Source organism: Tursiops truncatus, chromosome 2 (assembly GCF_011762595.2).
Source record: "Tursiops truncatus isolate mTurTru1 chromosome 2, mTurTru1.mat.Y, whole genome shotgun sequence".
Classification (NCBI taxonomy): Eukaryota; Metazoa; Chordata; class Mammalia; order Artiodactyla; family Delphinidae; genus Tursiops; species Tursiops truncatus.
This window is the reverse complement of record NC_047035.1, coordinates 105,735,675-105,753,094: the sequence shown is the minus strand read 5'-3', so window position 1 is coordinate 105,753,094 and position 17,420 is coordinate 105,735,675. Positions and strand designations below refer to the sequence as shown.

The 17,420-nt window shown below is 47.2% G+C and overlaps 2 protein-coding genes across 3 annotated transcripts in view; both read right to left on the bottom strand.

The window, feature by feature from the left end:
- Positions 1-63: 63 nt before the first annotated feature.
- Positions 64-7,119, bottom strand: FBXL22 (F-box and leucine rich repeat protein 22). Its single transcript, XM_004332479.4, has 2 exons — positions 4,233-7,119; positions 64-1,195 (listed from the first exon to the last, which is right to left on the bottom strand). Exons 1-2 carry the CDS (start codon positions 4,565-4,567, stop codon positions 850-852), a joined length of 681 nt encoding a protein of 226 aa, XP_004332527.2. The 5' UTR covers positions 4,568-7,119; the 3' UTR covers positions 64-849.
- A 3,682-nt stretch (positions 7,120-10,801) lies between these two features.
- The window catches only part of USP3 (ubiquitin specific peptidase 3), a 90,996-nt gene continuing 84,377 nt past the window's right edge, over positions 10,802-17,420 (bottom strand). For both annotated transcript variants that reach the window (XM_033851768.2, XM_033851770.2), the window contains 4 exons: positions 13,888-14,006; positions 12,575-12,688; positions 12,348-12,415; positions 10,802-11,052 (listed from right to left, as the gene is read on the bottom strand). In XM_033851768.2, coding sequence (XP_033707659.1) covers positions 10,887-11,052; positions 12,348-12,415; positions 12,575-12,688; positions 13,888-14,006 — 467 coding nt within the window. In that variant the 3' untranslated portion in view covers positions 10,802-10,886. The remainder of the gene's footprint in view (positions 11,053-12,347; positions 12,416-12,574; positions 12,689-13,887; positions 14,007-17,420) is intronic.

Below are 17,420 nucleotides of genomic sequence, written 5' to 3'. Positions count from 1 at the left end.
CCGGGAGGCTGCAGGATGGCTGAGAGCCCTTCCTTTGGTGGCTAAAGGTGGGGCACCAGTGACTAAAGCCCTGAAGTTGAACTCCAGGCGTGCGCCCACGTTCAGCAAATGTAGCAGGTAAAAATTTAACTTTGCATTGCTTTTAATGGCTTCGTTAACCAAGGATTTAACCAGGTCTGCTGCTTTTATGTCTTTACTTTGGGTTTTTCCAATGATTGTTTCCCGTTATGATGGGAGAACGGTATAAAATAAGGATAACAATCCAGTTTATGAAAGAATCACAGCAACAAGCGAATTTTCTAGAGTCGCGTTTGCAGTCACTGCTAGGAATGCATCTGACAGATGAAAGGCTACCGGGCTCGGGGGGGGGGGGGGGGGGCGGGGGGCGGCGCGGAGCAAAGCCTCTAGGTAACCCGTTCGATGGCTCTCTAGCGCCCGGCGCCCGGGGTGCCTCCCCTCCTCCCGCTGGTGCGGCACGGAGACGCGCCCCCGGGTAGTTCCGAGCGGCCACGCCTCCCCACGGCTGTTATTTAGACCCCCCCCCCCCAACTGCGACCTCAGCCGGGGAGTATGGGCTAAGGGCTCCCGCGCAGCGCCAGGCGGAGAACCGGGTGCTTAGGGGAGACAGGGAAGGGTGCTGGTGTTTAGTGAGAAACACCAGAGTGTTTTTCAAGCATCTGGCCATCAAACCTTGCACTGAGCCAATGTATAAAATCGTAATGTGCGGGAGGCGCTCGTATCCCCGTCTTGGCTGAGGATGTGGCGGCTGTCTAGGGACTGTTGTTCAATGCAGGCCACTCCTCCAGCCCTGAGGCCCAGGGCCGGTGTCCCAGACACGGCCCGCCCGGCCTAGCGCAGAAGCTGCTTGCGGAGGGCAGCGCCGGGCGAACGCAGGCCGCGCGGGAGCTGGTCGGGGATCATGGCCGCGCTGTGTTCGGCGCGCAGAGTCAGGCGCGGGCACGCGGCGCGCAGGCGGCGCAGGCCGGCCGCGCTCACGTTGCGGCAGAAGTCCACGTGCAGCGTCTGCAGCGCCCGCCCGTGCGCCGCCACGGCCGTCAGCGTGCGGTTGGTGACGCGCGCGCAGTTCTCCAGGCGCAGCGCGCGCAGGCGCGGGCAGGAGCGCAGCAGACGCGCCAGGCAGTCGTCGGTGACGTGGCCGCAGCCCGACAGCGTGACGGATGCCAGGTTGGGGCACCTGCGGAGAGAACGCGGTGACCATGGGCCGGGGCCGAGGAGGGTGCGGTTAGCGTGCTAGCGTGCGGCCGCCCCCGGTCACGCCCGTTAGCTCCCTGGTTGGTCCCCGTGCCAGCTCTGGGAGACCGGGCAGGCCCTCCCGCTTTTTATAGAGGAGGAACGGGCCCAGAGAGTTTCGGGCACTTGCCCGCGGTGACATGCCGGGATCTGAACCGGGGCTTCTGTCCCATGTCCCCTGTTCTTTCTGCCACTCCACCCCACCTTACTTTAATCTGCCTGGGCTCTTAGTCCCAGGAGCCCAAGCCCCGGCCCTGCTGTGGACATAGGCGATGCTGGTTCCAAGGAGGGTCGGCTACAGTTTCTTTGGTTCTTTCAGACTTGTTGCATTGGGTGGGGGTGAGGAAAGCGGTGCGGAGTGACCGCTCCGGTCTAGCTTCAAGCTGAGGCCCTGATGCTCCTGGCAGGACGGTGCAGAGAGGAAGGGTTTCCTGTGGGGTGGCTTAGAGTCAGGCCCATTCCAACCCGTGAGGCCATCGGGGCACGCCTCTTGAGTAGTCGCTCTGAGTTCTAGAGCCCTGGTTTCAGCTCAGTTGACTGAGACAGTTACTGCATCTCCAGTGGGATGCCAGCCTGTCACAGGCCAGGATCTGGAGGTAGCTAGACCCAGGCCTGAGGTGGGTACAATCAGGGATACAGGTAGCTTGTCCAGAAAGCTTTGGGGGCGGCGGGGGGGGCTCTCTGCCCCAACCTTACCAGCAACTGCTGGGGGAAAAGATTTGAGCAAAGTTGGCTTATTTGCGCCATGACCTTGATTAAGTCACTCGCTGAGCCTTAGTTTACCTGGGTGAGTGTGTTGGGAGTGGATGGCAGGGAGGGAATAATGCCTACCAGTGGGGCTACTGTGATGATTAAGCGAGATTTGGGGTATCTGGAACCTGTACAGGACCTTCCGTAGGCCATCATAACCCATGTTTCCTGGGAGCAAGCAGGACCAGACCGCTTCCAGTCCAGAAGGACCTGTCTCAGCGGTGCAGGCCTTGGCTTCCTGTAGCCAGAGGGAGCTGGAGTCGGGCCGCAGGGGGTTTCCCTCTCCCCATCAGCCTCCCCCATTGCCCCTTGACTGCACCTGCCTGGGCCAGCTCAGCTCCCTTGTTCCTGAGCAAGGAGGTGAGGAACTAAAAGACTGGTCATGGCCACATCCACACGCCGAGTGCATCCTGTCTTCCCAAGTCCACACAACTTCCTAAGTCTTCATGTCAACCTTCCACCCCCAATTTCATGAATGAGGAAACTGGCTCAGGGAGCTCAAGTGACTTGCCTGTGACATATTTGCTGTGTGACCCAGGACAAATGTCCGAACCTTGCTGGGCCACCTCCTCATCTGTCAGGCAGAGAAACTGTTACTTTCAAGGTGGTGGTAAGGATTAGGTAGGGGTTTAAGCCCCAGGGCTGTTAAATGATCCCTTCCTGTAAGAACCTTTAAAATAATCCTGATGCAGGAAGAAACCAGAGAAAGAAAAAGCCAGCTCCCTCCCTGCCCAGCCATCCTCAGCTTTCCTCTCACAACCCCTCTCCCCAGCTGACTGCCAGGTGTAGATTTCTTGCATACTTATCGATACCTACTATGTGCCGGTGCTGCTGTGTCATTTAATCCTTTCAGCATGTGAGAGAAGGTAGTTTATCCCATTTTACAGATAAACAAATGAGGTTGAAAGTGTTTAAATATTTGGGCTGGGGTCACATGGTTGGACAGTAGCAGAACTGGGGGACTCAGCCCCGAGCCCTTTGCTTTTTTGGTGACACTGGGGACCCTTGCCATACCTAGACAGTGGCCTTGGAGGTCCAGTCCACACCTTGCTGGTTTGGGGGATTAAACCTGGTTCCCCTACAACAAGTATGCAGCAGATCCGGGGCAAGCTTTTCACCCCATACATATCGCCCTCCAGTCTGATTTCTGGGCCTTGTTAAACTCATCAAAATGTCATGGTCCCATCAGGGACCAGCCCCAAGTCCATCTTCTGTTTTCTTCTCTTGCCTTAAAAAAAAAAAGGGGGGGGTGGTGAGGCCACTACACTATTTCCTCCGATTCCTTGTTGGGCTGCCAGAGAATATAGCAGCTGTTAGACTTGGGTGGCAGCAAGCTGACTGAACGTAGTTAGTAAACAAGGGGGTGTCTTTCCTCAAAGGCTAGGACAGGACTGGTAAAGTCTCAGTGAGAGTCTGTTCTTGCATGGACTGCTCTAGGCAGGAGGCTGTGACTGTGAAGGGAGTCTAACCCATGGCTAAGCCTCTGTGGGGTTGACAGGTCAAATACAGGATGTATTTGGGACAGGCACCACAAAAATTATTCCATCTATCTGAAATTCAAATTTCTCTGGGCCTTTTGAGTTTTTATTTGCTAATATCCGGCAATCCTAGACCGGGGCAAGTCACACAACCTGTCACGAGTTCCGGTTTGCTCATTTGAAACTTAGGCTAAAACACTCTCTCCTTCAGGTACCGTGAGGATTAGTGAGTTTCTAATAAGGAAACCATTATCACCACCCCTACTTCTGGAGCCTGGCTTGGTCAGCTAACCCAGGGCTGAGCACCCTAACTCTCCTTCCTCAGCCACATTTCACAGGTCTTGGGGTTTGCTTGCTAGGGGCAAATCGTAGGGGTGAGCTGATTGCTGAATCTAGAAACCTCTTCCTGGAGCCTGACCTTGAAAATGAAGGCCCAGCTGGACCTACCCAGCACTTAACGGCTGCCAGGGAAGACAGCCGCCTGAAACACAGGGACAGCTGAAGCCAAGTTTGTCCTCTTTGCCGAAGCAGCTCCAAGACCCGTGAGGCTAAGAGGAGGATTGGTGCCCGTTTCCCCCAGGATTTTATCCATCTTCTGGGGACTGCGCAGTGGGCAGGCCTGGAGGGTCTAAGCCTTGGGCCTAGTCTGAGGCTCCCCGAAGCAAAGCCGTCTTGCTCTTGTAATTGGCTCTTCCCTGACCCCCGGAAGCCTCCCAGAGCTCTGGATGCCAGCGCTGCTCAGAGGCGGCCTACCTGTCGCACACCTGGAGGAGGAAATCACTGACTAGGCTCTCGTGCCGGCTGCAGATGCTCCTCTGGAGGGCGCTCTTGAGCCAGTCCTCGATGCTGCACACCTGCACGCGGCTGGAGTGCCAGCAGATGGAGAGGCTCCTGAGCGCCGGGCTCAGGAGGAAGTTGTCCTTCTTGAGTTCTGTGAGGGAACGGAAGTGCAGCAGGGGCCACAGCGCGGGGTCCTCAAACACGTCCTGGAGCTGGGGGCAGGTCCTGGCAAGGTTCTTCCTGCTGTCCTTGTCCAGAAAGGAGAAGAGGTGTAGCAGGCACTCCCGGTTGAGCTGGGTGATGTGCATGGTGCACGGCAGCCACGGAGTGTGGCTGGAGCCCGGGGTCCTGACCTACCTCCTGCTCCTCCTCCCCAGCTCCGGGGCCGGTGGACATATATGGTTGAGGAATGGTGTTTATTTTTGGCCAACAACTGGTGCTGCTGCTCTGAAGAGGCGGGGAAGCCCAGACCCAGACACACGTGCAGCAGTCCGTGGCTCGGCTTATGTTCCGAGGAATTGAAAATCCTGGCAGAAAAGCAGCGTATTGAAATTAAATAGCTTCCCTAAAAGGGATTTCTTTCCTTTTAGCTGACCGTGGTGTTAGGCGGAGAGCTCTTTTGGCATTTTCATCTGTGGTGCTGGCTGGACCACCTCTGTCTGGGCTTGCAGTCTCTACTCACTGGGAGGGACTCTAATTGTACATAGGATCTGTTTTTGTTTCCTAGGACATCAGTATGAGTCTTTTGCTCTCCTCTTAGTAGGAAGAAGACTGCTGTCTATGAAGAGCTAAGGGGGACGGTTTTGTGCTCAGAGGTGTAAGCAGAAGCTTTCCTCTGTCACTTTGTTCAGTAGTGATGGTTTCCAGGCTGAGCTACCTTCAAATCCTGCTGCTCTCCTCCAGGCGCAGGGATTTCTTTGGTCTCCCAGTTGGCTGTATTTTTACCCTGAGCTTTTCCATAAAAGATTTGTCTTAAGTAGCTTATCTCTCCAAGGTTCTTCTGTGTGTGTCACGTTTTAAACTTAAGTTTACTTGGCTTTACATTTTTCCAGATATGTGTCCCGCTGTATCTAGTCTGTATTTCCCCAAATGTCAGGATGGATGAGGTAGCTCTTAATACAGAACTGCTTGAAACAATTTTAAGTTGAAGTATTTTACTCTTTTGCCCTTTAAGCCTGCCACACACCATCCTCCTTGTGAGGGATGCTTTTAGCTCCTGGAATTAAGCTGCTAGGCAGGTTGCCTGGAGGTTGTTCATTAAGTTCTCCCTTCCTAAAGTAACAGATTTCTCAGTCCATGGATCCATTTTCTAATACTGCTTCAGTCCCAATCATTCACCAGACCCTACCGCATTTCCCCTCCTGTGAACGCCTAGCTCTGTGTACCGGTTGGTTGGTTGGTTTGTGGGCTACAGTAGTGAGATGAGGAACCATTTTTCCTCTCCTGGACCAGGGAACACCACCTCAGTGGTTACCTTTGTCCCTTTTCCCACATAATTAGAATGGGAAGGAATGGGAATACTTTGTTTCCACTTGCGTGGAGTAACACAGATGAGGCACATAGGGCGGACCCTCTTCGGGAACTAAGGCTCAATCAGACCTGGTGCAGCTTTGCCTGTAAAAGCAGAATGCAGCCTAGGGGAGAAAGCAGGCATTCTAGCCAGCACCCTGGCTCTGAGGAGCCGGTCTCAGTGGTCCCCTGTGCCTCAGGTACCCGGCCACTGCCAAGGTAAAGTGGAAGGGGTGACTTTCCTTAAAAAAAAAACATGAACCAATAAACAGCCAAAAGGAAGACGTGTTTCTCAAGGAAAGGTTAACTAGGAACTGCTCATATTTCAAGCTAATCGTTTTAATTGTTCAAATTAAAGCTGACAGCCAGAGTCCCTCTTTGGGCTCTAGCTACACTCACCCACTGAAACGGTACTGCTGCACCAGAGGTGGATTTACTAGAAAGCCTTATTATCTCCACTTTCACTCCCAAATCCTTTCCAAACCAGTACTTTTCAGAGGGCTGATTCCTGGAAGTAGTTGGTTCTTTCACCTTCCTAAAAGGCAGAGCCGTGTTAAGTGTGCTGGCCACAGGGGAGAGTCGTTGTGGTTCCTCATGGCTTCCAAGCTGCATTCCCGCAGCTCTGCTCGAACAGCAAAAGGTGGGCAGGGTGAACGTTCAGAGCCTGGCGTCTTCGCTGCTCGTCCCGCGGGGTTGTAGGGAGCACCCCAGAATGCAGGGTGGGTCCCTGTGCCTGCCTGCCTGCAGGGAGGGATCTGGCTTGCGGCCTGGGGGTTGTGGCAGCAGCTCCTCCCAGCTCCTCCCTTTCCGCCCTGTGGAGCTCAGCTCCGGGGCTGCAGCAGTAGCCGCTATGGCCTCTGATAGCACAGCTGCCAAAAGGAGACGTGTGACATGGGAACTGGAGGCAAAACCATTTGGGCTGCAGGCGCCTTTGTCTTCAGTTTCAGAAGACTGATAGAAACAGGCAAATAAGTAACACAGAAAAACGATGGGTGTGGACACAGGGTGGGTCTTGATTTTTTTGCTTGTTTGCAGGGGACATGGGGGCGGAGAGGGGTGTAAAGCAGAATATTTATTTTTTAACAATGGCACTTGTTTGCCTGTTTGGCTTTAAAAGGCGATCCTTTGCTCGGAGCCCCAAACCTAGTTCCTCAGAGTCGAGTCTGGCTCCAAAGGAGTCAAGTGGGCCTCGTTTTTATAAAATCAGTGTCACAGGGAAAGACAGGATGAAGTCACTCACTGCGGGCGAGCTCTCCCTCAGGACCTGAACGCAGGCACTAGAGGCTCTCTCCCACCACCCCCCTCCCCTGCCCCTCCAGGTCACTCCGTCTGGGCCCATGTGCACCAGCAGCCCCAGATGGCGAGGGGTCTGTAAAAACCTACTACTACCTGTTGACTGACTCTAACGGCCTGTAGCTTGAGCTAAGTACATCATCACTTACTATGCTCCACTGAAAGGTGTTCAGAAATAATAGTCAAAAGGAAAGAGACCAGATCTTTAATGATACTTTCCATAAAACAGTTCAGGTTGGTGAAGCAGAAAAGGGATGTGATTACAACTTAAATGAAATCAGTCACTTGCACAGTTAATCCTCTCAGCATCACACAGACTAGGTTTTAGTGGAAATGATTACGTCACACACAACCATCACTCACAGAGGGCAGTCTGGAGTCCTTCACAGACCTGAGGGGGAAGGTACTGGACCCAGTGAGGCAATGCACAGACCTTGGACCACAGCATGACGCCACCCACGCCCACCCCTTCCTGTGCTATGGGCACCTTCCTGCGGCCATACGCTTATCCCGTGGGACCCATGCCCTGGATGCAGGAACGGACTTTGCTCAGGAGCTCCTCCAGGGCCTGTGTGAAGAGGCCACTTCAGCAACAGGGGGGATGTGAGAAAGTTTAGGGGACGGTGGAGGTGGAAGTGGGATAAGTATATCTAAATAGACTTATGTACATACACTAAACCAATGAAGAAGAGGTTTGGCTGTAAGAAATAAATATGCCCCCAACCCCGGAAACCAAGCTGCTGAGCAGGTTCCACAGGTGAGACACACATTTAACACTTAACCAGGGCCCATATACTTTACTGGTTTTATTCTATTACATTTGTCATCACTAGACACTGAGTAGAATACAGTGGATAAGCAAAAGTTTCTCCACCATGGAGAGAGATTTGTGTTGCCACAAACTGTTTCTGTCACCCACCTGTGTGGGAGGACTTCTGAGAAAGTTTTCTTGTTCCGAGGAGCCCTGTGACTCGGCGTGAGGCCCTGCCTCAGCGCTGCTCTCTGAGCGAGAAGCCACAAACACGCTAGGGACAACACGGCACAGGGGGAGAGCCCCGAAGAGCACGAAGAGCTTTTGAAATAGGCGTGATACAGCTGCACAGTTAAAAATGTCAAAATACAGAGAGGCACATTTACATCGCTGGGGTTCAAGTGGACAGTTCACACGGGTCCAGTCACTTTTCCAAAGACCCTTCATGATACCCTTCAGACGTGTCTGCTGGAGTAAAATCAAGAAATAAAAACACTACGGAATTCAGAGAGGAGATGCGTTCATTTCCTAAGCCAACAGTGTTGCCTGTGTGAGGACCACTTTCCCCAACAAAGTAGTCTAGTCTGTTGTTAAGTTCCTTGCGGTATAAAGGCCACTTTCCTCCATCAACACTGCCCGAGGCTTTCTTGCTGGAGTTACAACTGCTGCCTGTCCAGAGACTAATGATGTAAGTGCAAATGTTAGAAGTTACAGCTGTGTACCTTCTAAACAAAAGAGCCTGGATTCATAGGAGCGAGATCAGAGGAGATGCACGTTTCAAGTTCAATGACATGTGTTAACGCACTGATATAGTAGATCAAATTATGTGAAACTGTCATTTTTGTAGATCAAAAACAGTCCAATAGAATTTCACATGGCTCGACCTGTGTGATTTAACATTGTGAACTGTTTTAAATACATGTTTCCCTCTTAATTCTAGGCACTCTAAGTTGTTGTAAGACTTAAACACGATGGCAGAGCTTTTCTCTCTGGAGTGAAAGTGCAGACCAGTGCTGTCTGAGAGGGTTCACACGGTGGAACTGTCCCAGACCTGGGTGGTCCTGTGCCACGTGTGGCGGCTGAGCATTTGAAATGTGGCCAGTGTGACTGGAGAACTGAATTCTTAATTTATTTTTAATTAACATTTAACTAACCATATGTAGCCAGTGACTGCTGTATTGGACAGTATAAGTTTAAACATAATTGTAATTTGCTTCTAGTTAAAGTATATAGCAGATGTGTTCTGCTCTGAGAAAATGTGGGATTTACCCAGCTAATATTAAAGTGGAAATAGAGCACATCTGCTCCTGCAACTGCAAACATCCAACCTAGGAGGAGAGCCACCCAGCTTTCTTTTACATTCATACACTTAAGAAATTATCTGGACTATTTTTTTTCTTTTAACAGAAAAACAAGAATAGCAAAAAGTCTGGCTGGCTGGCTTAACATGAAATACATTCTGCCCCTTGTAACAACTTGTAGAGAATCGGGAAGGGAGGAAAATAATGACTGGGACAAGAAATGAACATGAAAATGTGCCTGGTCCTATCCCACAGGCCTAGCTGGAGCTCCTTCCTTTTCTCTCATTACTTTGCACATCATGCCACCAGCACCCCAAGATCCACAGGCTGGCTTGGAGCGCTTGCAGAAAGCACAGTTACCTTCATTAGATGGGATTCTGGTTCGAGATTTCAGTTTGAGTTAAATCTAAATAGTGCTGGTGCCTATTTTTTTGATTTTTTTTTTTTTTTTTTTTTTTTTTTTTTTTTTTTTTTTTGGTGGTATGCGGGCCTCTCACTGTTGTGGCGTCTCCCGTTGCGGAGCACAGGCTCCGGACGCGCAGGCTCAGCGGCCATGGCTCACGGGCCCAGCCGCTCCACGGCATGGGGGATCTTCCCGGACCAGGGCACGAACCCGCGTCCCCTGCATCGGCAGACTCTCAACCACTGCGCCACCAGGGAAGCCCTTTTCTTGAAAATTTTAAAACAGACTACTAACCTCAACAATAGAAACTCTACTTATTCAAAGTGAAAATATTTTCAATTGCTCTGCTATGAGGATGGGCCAATGAGAATTGTTAAAACTTAGACTAGTAAAGACTTTCGTTTCCTTCTGTGGAAGCAGACCCCACAGTATTACCCGACGTTTAGGTGATGGTCAGAATCAACTCTGGAGGGTAGCATCTCAACCTCAGGTGACCAAGTAAGAAGTAAGACTACAGTGGACATGCAGTTAATCCCGGTGCTACAACTAACAGGGAATTAGGTGCTGACTCTAAAAGGTGAACAGAAGCTATGGTTTCATGGCAGTGGATAAATAACACCTGGATAACATGTAGCCGAGTCATGGAATTTTTTAAACACTTAAGTGTATTTGGCCTTCCTGGGAGTTTTCAGTACTCTATCTCCATGAAAATACCCCAAAATCAAAAAAAAAAAAAAGGTAATTCTTGAATTTGCAACATAGTTACAACTGAACCAACAAATTTAGTTAGTGCAGCTCTGAGAGATACGAAGAGCAGCAATTACCTGGTCTACTTAATGATGCCCTTTCAGTTATCTTTTACAAGCAAAGAGAATGATTACTGAGCAGTCACTGAAATCTCGTGGGCCACAAATTATGTGCACACATGATCCCTGATTTTGAGCCAACCTGATCTCCGTTACAGCTGTGAGAAGGCAGCAGGTGGTTACGTTGCTCTTCACAATCAGGAACGTATCTTCCTTTCAGCATGTGAGAGTAACAATGCATTGATGTAAATGTGCCTCAAAGTGAGAATTGAACATTAATATAAAAAAGTCAAATAGAACTAAGTTCTTGAAACTACATATAAAAACTGAATTATTACAACTAAAGCAGCAAATCAAAATATCTGCTGAGGTTTTCTGGTAGAACTAAAAAAAAAAATTAGTTGGTGCCCATGTTCAATAAGTCACTACCATTGACAAAATAAAACTAAACCCAAAATAGGAAACTGAAAAGTGCATAATGAAATTAAATCTTGGATCAAGTATTTATGGAAAATTGGAAATGTTTGTCCGGTATAGTTGACGAATAATGATTTGGAGGAGGTATTAAAGTTTATCCGACCCAGCTTTGGCCTGGCGTTCCACATAAAAAAGGATGTAGGCCTTGGCCTTCACAACGGTGTCTTCATCAGTCAGTGTTACAGTACTGTCATTGAAATGGAACCAGCGACCTTCGTGAGTTGCATATGCTGTGTAATGTCCAGAACCGACCCTGTAAGGAAAGGTCAGATGATCAAAGAAAAAGACTACAGAAATCACAAAAGAATCTATGCAACCATATAAATTATCAGGTAGACAATAAATTTTAATAAGTACTGTAATTAGAGAATAAATCCTAGAGGCTTGTAATTAAAGATAGTTGCTTGGGCTCATGTGTTTATCTTCTCAAAACTCATTGAAATGACAAGGAATATATTGACACTGGAAAACAGGGAAGAGTGCCATGGACTGACCAGAAATTGAGGATTTTTTAGGACACACAAAGCAGTGTTTACATGGTACTGGATTAACAGAGAAACCAAACAGTGAAGGAGCTCTCAACCTAACAAGCAGAGGTCAAAGCCTATGGAAACATGGAAAACTGAGGACCAGGAAGTCTTAGAGGAAACCTGAGCATAAGACAGAAATCTGCCTCCAGGGAAGCACTTTCCCTCCTACTTTGGCCATCAAAGGCTTTTCTCTCTCAGCATGACCCACCCACTCACACATGGAACCCCAGAGTCAGTCCTCCTGGGTAGGAGAAAGCCTGTAGATAGAATAGAGACCTTCATAAACTGCTAGAAAAAACCCTTACAACATTTCCATGAGCTGAAGACATCAGACTTAAGAGTGCCCCTGTCAACTACCAAAGAGAAATGCATCTGATGTAATTTCTCAAGTCCAAAGGAAAAAACAAACAAATGAGAATCAGACACGTAGTGGACTTGTCACTTATAACTATGAACGGTGAAGTCAGTGGAGCAATGTCTACAAAGTTCAGAGGGAAAAGGATTTTCAACATGGGTTGCGGTTTGCCAAGTCTGAAGGTAAAACTGCCATTCTCAAGCGGACCAGAAACAAGGTATATACCCTAATGCAGACCTTCAGGGGGAAAAAGTAGTCGAGAGTGTCATTTAACAAAATAAGAAATGCACCTTTAGAGTAGATGACATGAAGTAAAGTTATTCTAGATAATCCCCCATTTCCCCCCATTTAAATATCAACTGGCCAAGGAAATCAACAGCTCTGGAGTAAAGACTACTCAGGATTTTGTGAACAACAGACTGGTTCCGAATGCTGGGCTCAAATGAACCCTTCCCCATTTTGGTTTCATGTGCCTTCTCTTCATGCTTTGCAACGTCCTCAGGAATATTCTTTCCCACCAAGATGGAAGGAAGGTTCTACTTCATGCACTTTAATGAATCTGAATCTAGTATAGGGGGTCTGGGGAGAGTCATCGGGAGTGGTACAAAATTGTGGGTCGTCACTCTGTATCCCCAGCCCTGAGAAGCCTGCTGGCATACTCACCCGGAACCATGGTGCACCACCACAGCAGCAAGGTCATAGAGGCAGTTCTCCGGGCCACTGTTCTCAGGCTACAGAACAAGGGAGAAGGTACCCCAGGACTCAGTTAGGAGCAGTGGTCAATGACATCGGCATCTCCCTACCTCAGTGACCTCTACCCTCTATTTGTGAAGACTTAATTTTACCGAAAAGCCATCTTTTCACCAGGCTAACAAAGGTAATTACCTTACCTCTAGTAAGTAGCATTTCATGTCTAGCCCTCTCAGGGGAAATTCTACATATGTATCAACTTTGTTTCTTAAATATGCTGTCCAATGAAATCTTTTCAAATGTAAGCATAGCACCTGGATGAGAGATAAAGACAAAAATTATAAACAATTTACCTTTCAATCAAAATTAGCTACTTGGTGCTAATGTCTCTGAAATAATATTTTAGGTGGCCTACCAGCTTTTCTTTGGATTCTTGATATTAGTTTCTTCCATGAATACCTTATTGTGGTACTGTGATTTATGACAGTATGTTTTTAGTCTTTGTCTCCTTTCCTGGCACAGAGCTTCTAAAAGCCTTGAAATTTTCTAAGTGAGGAGAGCCATGAAGGTGTCTTTTTATGTTAATGAGGTATGGGCGCTCGTTGCCAAAAGAACCAAAAAATCAAGAGAGGAGAGAGTTGAAGCTTTCAGTCCCACCCCCCCGACCCCCAAGAGGGGAGAGGGACTGGAGTTTGAATGATCAGCAGTGGCCAGTGATTTAATCAGTCAGCCTGTGTAATGAAGCCCCAAAGCAAAGGGTTTGGAGAGCTTCTAGGCTGGGGAACCAGAGCTCTTCCACGTGCCACCATGCTGGGCCCCAAACTCCATGAGGACAGAAGCTCCTTTGTTCAGGACTTTGCCCTTTGTATCTCTTCATCTGGTTGTTGATTTGTATCCTTTAACATCCTTTGTCATAAATTGGTAATCTAGTGAGCAAACGGGTTTCCTGCGTTCTGTGAGCTGCTCTAGCAAATTAATAGAACCCAAGGAGGGGGTCATGGGAACCTCTGATTTATAACTAGTCGGTCACAAGGAGGGGTGACAATGTGGACTTGCGACTGGTGTCTGAAGTCCAGGGAAAGGGTCACAGGAACCCTCAGTCTGTAGTTTGTAGTTGAGAAGCATAATGCACAAAGTAACAACCTGGGCTTGTGACTGGTGTCTGATGGGGAGGGTGATCTTGTGGGACTGCGCCCTTACCCTGTGGAATCTGATTCTAACTCTGGGTAGATAGTGTTAGAACTGAGTTCAATTGTAGGACACCCATGGTGTCAGAGAAGTGCTTGTTAGGGGCATGGTGGGGAAAAAAAAAACCTCCACACATTGTAAATAGTGATTAGGACATATTTACTTATGAATTCTTAAAGGGTGTATTTAGTTTTACTGAAACCCTTAGAGACCAATGCAGAACAGCTTATATAAGTATAAAGTTAGAAAAATAATTTGTCTTCCAGTCAATCATAAGCATTTTTTCCCCTCAAAACTGCATTATAATTTGAAACTCAACGCTTACCTTGGGTAGTTTCTGAATCCAAAACTTTTTAGTGGACTTTTGTTTCTTCTTGCACTTGTGGCACATATATAACTCTGTCTCATCAAGTTCTTCTAAGTCGGTAAAACTGCGAAGACAATCTAAAACCAAATTGATTTGGGCAGCATTAAAGCAGGATGTCTTTTATAGAGGCAGTGTACTGTAGGAAGAAGAGACTATGAACTTCGAAGCTGAACAACTCAGGTTCAAATCTCAGCTTTATTAGCTATTTGACCTTAGAAGAGTCAGCCTTTCTCAGTTGCAAAATGGAGACCAAAAAAAAAAAGTCTACATTGAAGGACTGTTGTGAGGAAGAGAAATAACATGTATAATGTGCCTGGCATCATGTCTAATAATCTGATGATGATCAATTCATGACAGATGGTATTACTGTAGTTGGGTTTACCATTATTAGTAAAAGAATTAATCTGCATAATTCTGATAAAAATGGTTCCCTAATGAAATCAAGGTTCAAAGAGCAATTTTCTCTCAGTATCTTACATAACAAAGGACAAAGCCCCAAGTTCATAAAAATGTCAAGTTTACCTCAAACATTTTCAGTCATAACTTAATAAACATACATTACAGAAGGCTGCATTATTGACCTTCCTATTATATATCTCCAGTGAATCCTTTGCTTCACACACTGCTCAGAATCCCCTAGATAAACCACAGCTATATTTTTTTCTTTTAAAGATTTAACTGTGTAATCTGGGATTCGGTAAACTTTGGCCCCAAGCTAAATCCAGCCACCTGGTTTTGTAAATAAAGTTTGGAACATAACCACACCCACTCATTTATATACTCTGTGGCCGCTTTTACACTACAACAGCAGAACGGAGCAGCTGTGACGTAGACCTTATTTGCTGTAAAGCCTAAAAACATTACCATCTGGCCCTTTATAGAAACAGTTTGCCAAAGCTTGGCAAAATTAGTAATATATTCAGAAGTCCATGTATCAATAAAATGTATGTATTGTTCTGTGAGAATAAATACATTATTTTTTTTAGAGAAATATGAATGCCTGTGTACTCACCACTCCAGTAAGGAAATGGACTCTAGTACTTGAGAAGCCAGAGTTTACGTGAATGGCATCCCCTAGAGTTGTTCAGGGGGCGGCCTGTGTGGCAGCCCTGTTAAGAGCTTCCTGAGTGCCTCATCCCAGTCAACCCTCCCCCAACCCCAGAAGTAGTCATTATCCTGACCTCCGTTTAATCATTTCTTGGCTTGTCTTTATGTTCCATATATATGCATTTATGCATCTTTAAACAATATACTGTTTGGTTTGAGAAGTTGGGTTGCAAGCACAGACCTAGCGTATAAGGAAAGGCAACACTCTCGCTGTGCTCGGAGTCTTCAAGTCATAGTCAGCCTTGGCACTAGAGGGAGTGTGAGAAAGAGCCCGTTCAGGGGAGTTAGTGGGGCAAGGTCTAGCAGGGATTAGATGTGGGCCGGGTTCTACACAGGCCAGCATGTAGCCAGAGGCCCATGTACTCTTTTCTTTTTTTAAGCATACTTTATAAAGCATAACATATTATATTAGCTTCAGTTGTATATAATATAATGATTCAATATTTGTATATATGTAAAATGATCACAATAAATCTGGTTACCTTTAGTCACCATATATGTTTCAAATTTTTTTCTTCTGATGAGAACTTTTAAGATTTACCCTCTTAGTGACTTCCAAATATGCAATACAGTATAAACTATAGTTAGCATGCTATACATTACATCCCTGTGACTTTATAAGTGCAAGTTTGTACCTTTTGACCCATTTTACCCGCCCTCCACCCCGATTCTGGCACCCATCAATCTGTTCTCTTTATCTATGAGCTTGTTTTTTAGATTCCATACATAAGTGAGATCATATGGTATTTGTCTTTCTCTGTCTGACTTATTTCACTTAGCACAATGCCCTCAAGATACATCCATGTTGTCCCAAATGGCAAGATTTCATTCTTTTTCTTTTCTTCTTTTTGGCTCCGTTCGGTCTTCATTGCTGCACGCGGGCTTTTCTCTAGTTGTGGCGAGCGGGGGCTACTCTTCGTTGTGGTGCGTGGGTTTCTCGTTGTAGCGGCTTCTCTTGAGCATGGGCTCTAGGCGCGCAGGCTTCAGTAGTTGCAGCACGTGGGCTCAGTAGTTGTGGCTCTCAGGCTCTAGAGCACAGGCTCAGTAGTTGTGGTACATGGGCTTAGCTGGTTCGCAGCATGTGGGAATCTTCCGAGACCAGGGATCGAACCCGTGTCCCCTACATTGGCAGGCGGATTCATAACCACTGCGCCACCAGGGAAGTCCCAAGATTTCATTCTTTCTCAAGGCTGAATTATATTCCATTGTGCATGTGAGTGAGTGAGTGTGTGTGTGCGTACCACATTTTCTTTACCCATTCACCCATCAGTGGACACTTAGGCTGTTTCCATATCTCGGCTATTGTAAATAATGCTGCAATGAACATGAGGGTGCATATATCTTTTGAAATTAGTGTTTTTGTTTTCTTTGGATAAATACCCAGAAGTGGAATTGCTGGATCATATGGCAGTTCTATTTTTAATTTTTTGAGGAACCTCCATACTGTTTTCCATAGTGGCTGCACCAATTTACAATCCCCACTAACAGTGTATGAGGGTTCCCTTTTCTCTATATCCTCCTCAACACTTGTTATTTGTTGTCTTCTTGATGACAGCCATTCTTACAGGTGTGAGGTGGTATTTCACTGTGGGTTTGATTTTTATTTCCCTGATAATAATGTTGAGCATCTTTTCATATACCTGTTGGCCCTCTGTATGTCTTCTTTGGAAAAATGTCTATTCAGATCTTCTGCCCATTCCTTCAGCTGACTTTTTAAAAATTTATTATTTAATTTATTTATTTTTGGCTGTGTTGGGTCTTCATTGCTGTGTGCGGGCTTTCTCTAGTTGCGGCGAGCAGGGTCTACTCTTCATTGTGGTGAGCGGGCTTCTCATTGCGGTGTCTTCTCTTGTTGCAGTTGCAGAGCACAGGCTATAGGTGCACGGGCTTCAGTAGTTGTGGCATGTGGGCTCAGTAGTTGTGGCTCATGGGCTGTAGAGCGCAGGCTCTGTAGTTGTGGTGCACAGGCTTAGCTGCTTTGTGGCATGTGGTATCTTCCCGGACCAGGGCTCAAACCCGTGTCCCCTGCATTGGCAGGTGGATTCTTAACCACTGCATCACCAGGGAAGCCCCCTTCAGCTGACTTCTGAACAACACAGATTTAAACTATGCAGGTCCACTCATACAGATATTTTTTAGTAGTAAATACTACATGTATTTACTACTATATAAATACATGTATTTTACAGTAAATACACACTTAGTAGTAAGTACTACATGGCCTGTGGTTGGTTGAATCCATGGATGCAGAAGAACTGTGGACATGAAGGGTCGACTATAAATTATACGTGGACTAACCCCCTCATTGCTCAAGGGTCGACTGCAATCAGATTGTTTTTTTCTGCTATTGAGTTGTGCAAGTGTTTTATATATTTTGGATATTA

Excerpts from the sequence above, each read along its gene's own strand:
- FBXL22 (XM_004332479.4), bottom strand. The coding sequence starts at position 4,567 with ATGCACATCACCCAGCTCAACCGGGAGTGCCTGCTACACCTCTTCTCC. Across the intron at positions 1,196-4,232 it reads CTCCTCCAGGTGTGCGACAG|GTGCCCCAACCTGGCATCCG; the intron begins GTAGGCCGCCTC and ends TTCTCTCCGCAG.